At 69.0% G+C, this 3321-nt stretch overlaps 2 protein-coding genes across 2 annotated transcripts; one reads left to right on the top strand and one right to left on the bottom strand.

Annotated features, from left to right (window-relative positions):
- Positions 1-83: 83 nt before the first annotated feature.
- On the top strand, positions 84-421 carry MNEG_2878 (hypothetical protein; the record flags this gene model as incomplete). The annotated part of the gene is made up of 2 exons (XM_014048652.1): positions 84-102; positions 252-421. 2 exons carry the CDS (start codon positions 84-86, stop codon positions 419-421), a joined length of 189 nt encoding a protein of 62 aa, XP_013904106.1.
- Positions 422-1036: 615 nt separating this feature from the next.
- MNEG_2877 (hypothetical protein) lies at positions 1037-3057 on the bottom strand (the record flags this gene model as incomplete). Its single annotated transcript, XM_014048651.1, has 3 exons — positions 1037-2184; positions 2500-2615; positions 2885-3057. The coding sequence occupies 3 exons, from the start codon at positions 3055-3057 to the stop codon at positions 1037-1039; spliced, it is 1437 nt and encodes a 478-aa protein (XP_013904105.1).
- Positions 3058-3321: the final 264 nt, after the last annotated feature.

Raw genomic sequence — 3321 nt, 5'->3', positions numbered from 1 at the left:
GGGAGGGGCATGGGGACAACCTCCACACACGGGCGCATGTTACGTGTGTGCGTCAGCGACGCAGATGGACAGAATCGGTCCACATGCGCCGTCTGCCCAGTCGTCTGAGCATGGGGTTGTTTGCGTCAACCTGCAAATCACCCGTCCCAGCCCCCCACATGCACATACGGTGCAACCACCCGCCATGTTCCCTTATATCACCCTTTGTCACCTCCCTCTCCTGCCCCCCCCCCCCAAACCACCACCACCAGGCACCATGGCCGGGGTGCTGCCCGCGGTGGAGGTGGACGGCCGCGTCATTGGCAGCGGACGGCGCGGTCCCGTGACGGCGCGGCTGCAGGCGCTGTACGCGGCCCTGATGGAGCGGGAGGCGGCCGCGGGGCGCGACGCCGCGCTGGACGAGGACGAGGGCGGCCGCTGAGGCTAAGCCTGCCGGCAGGGGGTGGACGTCTAGGGAGCTTACATTGGCAGACATGTTTTTTCGATGTGATCGGACTTTTGGCCGCGTGTCTTTGGTCTCTCTCATACAGGTGGTACTGGAAGGGTTGGCGCACGAGGGCCGCCGCCCTGCTGTGGCAACGGCACGTCCCAAGAGGATCGCGCCGCACTGCGCGGCGCCCATGCCACCGCCGTGCCACACGGCCATTGCCGGTCCTGCCTGGAGCTGTGGCCGCACTTTTGTCGGCTGCCCTGCCTTGCCCTGCGTGGATGTCAGCACTCCTGCTTGCAGATGTGTGTTGGCGCTGCCCCAGCGCTGCTGCCGCGTATGAGCTGATCGTACGTTAAATCGTCAAGCTTCCCTTGTGACCCCATTGAAGGGCGCACGCATGGGGCGGCTGCCAGGGCGCGGACCCTTCTACCCGCTGCCGCAACCATTAATCACACTTCCTCACTTTGATGCTGCGAGTCCTTGTTGTTACATTGCTGCCGGGCAGGCGAGGTAGGGCGGTAAGACTAAGCAAATTCGTGCTCGCCTCAGTGCTCGTCCACGGCATCGCCCCCAGGCAATGACCCGCCCGCGTGACGTCACGCGGCGTCAGCCCTCCAGCACCACCGGCATCACAGCATCGCTGCTGGCCACCGATGAGGCGCGCCCAGCGCGCGAACCCGCAACAGACGTGCCCCGCGACCCGCCAGCCCCGGCGCGAGCCCCCGCGCGCCGCTCCGCGCGCGCCGCCGCCGCCGCCGCCGCGCGCCGCGCCGCGCGCCGGCGGTCGCGCAGCCAGCGGTACACGCCCAGCCCGGCCGAGCCCAGCAGCGCGAGCCAGAACGCGCCGGAGCGCGCGGCGCGGTAACGCTGCAGCGCCTTGGCCCGCGCCAGACGCTGCGTGTGCTCCTCAGTATACTCCACCACCTGGGGGGCGCGCTCCGCTGCCGCCTCGCGCGCCTCCTGGACCCATGCCGCGCGCGCCACCTCCGGCACCGCGGCCGTCGCCGCCGCCTCCACCGCCGCCAACGCCCGCCGCACCGCGCCCGGGCCGCCGGCGTGCGCCAGGGCAAGCTGGGCTGAGGCGCGGTCGGCGGCGGCGACGGCCGCGGGGCTGCTGGTTGGCGGGCTCACGTCGGCGCCCAGCGCAGAGCTCAGCGCCGCCGCAAGCGTGCCCAGCACCAGCGGGTGCTTACGCAGGTCTGGCGACAGCCATGAGGCATCGAATCCGCCACCCCGCTGCTGCTGCTGCCGCGGCTGCTGCCGCTGCTCCTCGTGCTGCTGCAACCACCACGGACCGCCAGCCTCCGAGCCGTCCTCGTTGCCGCTGCCGCTGTCCAGCTCCGCCGCCGCGCGCGCATACGCCGCCTCCGCCCTCGGATCGCCCGCCGCCGCCTCGCGCGCCGCGGCCTCCGCCTCCGCCGCTGCGCGCGCCGCCGCGTCGGCCGGCGTCAGGTCGATCAGCGCCGCGGGCACCACGTCGAGCGGCGCCCCCTTGGCCGCCAGCCGCGCCGCCCGCGACCCCGGCGCCGCCACATCAGCGGCCTCGCCGTCCTCCGGCGCTGCAGACGCGTCCTCCCTCTCAAGCCGCCGCTGCCGTAGGATGCGCATGGCCCTGTGGTAGGCCTTGGTCTTGAGCCAGGCTACGTCCTGGGCGGTGCGGCCCTGCACCAGCGCGCGGCGCTGCGCCACGCGGGCCGCCAGCTTGGGGTCAGCAGGCCCCCTCAGCTGATCCAGCTCTGCCAGCTCCTGCTGGGCTGTTGGGATGATGGATGGGTGGGTGGGCAGGAGTTGTGACGAGGCGGTTTAGGGCGGGGGCATGTTGATGGGATTGGGCACTGGAACGCGAGGATGTGCAGACCGGGGAGGGTGTGCACCCCTGAGCGCGTGCAGCCTGGCTCAGGCAGGCAGTGTGGCATGTTGAGCCGACCGGTACATACGAGACAGGGACGGGCGCCGCTGCCCAACGCCCGGCTGGGCCAGGACAGGGCTGGGCCTATGAGCGTGAGCAAGCTCGCCGGGCGCCAGCCGACAGCGCACCCACGAACGCACGCACGCGTGCGCGAGCGCACCTGCGTCCTGCACTGCCTTGTACTCTGGTGGCGGCATGCGGAATTCATGCAGCGCGTAGTCCTCCAGGTCCTCTATTGGGTCCAGAGACTCGTCAGAGGCCTCCCAGGGGGGCGCGCTGCAGAGGGAGCGAGGTGGGTCGCAGCGCGTGCAGCGCAAAAAGGGTGGTCCCGCGGGCCACTGGCAGAGGTGCCAGACCGCCTTTGGGGAGATTGCATGCCTGCTCGTGTGTGACCTGCCGTCTCATAGCAGCCTGATTTGGGTGTATGCATGGCCCCCTCAGCTTCAACTTCCTGACGAACATCCCATATGTTGGAGGCATCCGTCGCCACATCGGCGCGTCGCACGAGTCCCGCTGCTGAGCGGGTTCGGCTGCGGCGGCCGCACCTGAACTCGCGCACTTCGTCGATGATGTCTGGCTCGAACTGGTCCCCTAGCAGCTCTGCCACATTGTCCTTTGCCACCTTTCGCCGCGCATCTTCCTCCATTGCGCCATTCTCCAGCTCCGCAGGGACAAGCTCGTAAAGCGTGCCGCCCTCGCTCTGCACCATGTCCTCCATCTCACTAACACCAATGCTCTGCTTCTTTTTACCCATGACTGCAGCCTCTGCAATAGGAAGGATGCTGATCTGAAGACGCCGGGCGCGTCCTTGGATTGGTTGAGCTCTCCCAAAATCGTTTTGAATAGCGCATTAGATACAGTGTCTGCATTGGATCTGAACTGGCGCCATCGTCAACGTCCACCTGTACCTTGCCCGTGCAATCAAGGCACCAGGCAGTCGGGTGCCGACACGCGCCCGGGGGGGGGGGGGGCGTTGCTGCAC

This window comes from Monoraphidium neglectum (genome assembly GCF_000611645.1).
Source record: "Monoraphidium neglectum strain SAG 48.87 unplaced genomic scaffold scaffold00341, whole genome shotgun sequence".
NCBI classification, from domain to species: domain Eukaryota; kingdom Viridiplantae; phylum Chlorophyta; class Chlorophyceae; order Sphaeropleales; family Selenastraceae; genus Monoraphidium; species Monoraphidium neglectum.
The sequence above is the reverse complement of the archived record's forward strand: the minus strand, read 5'-3'. Positions and strand labels throughout refer to the sequence as shown.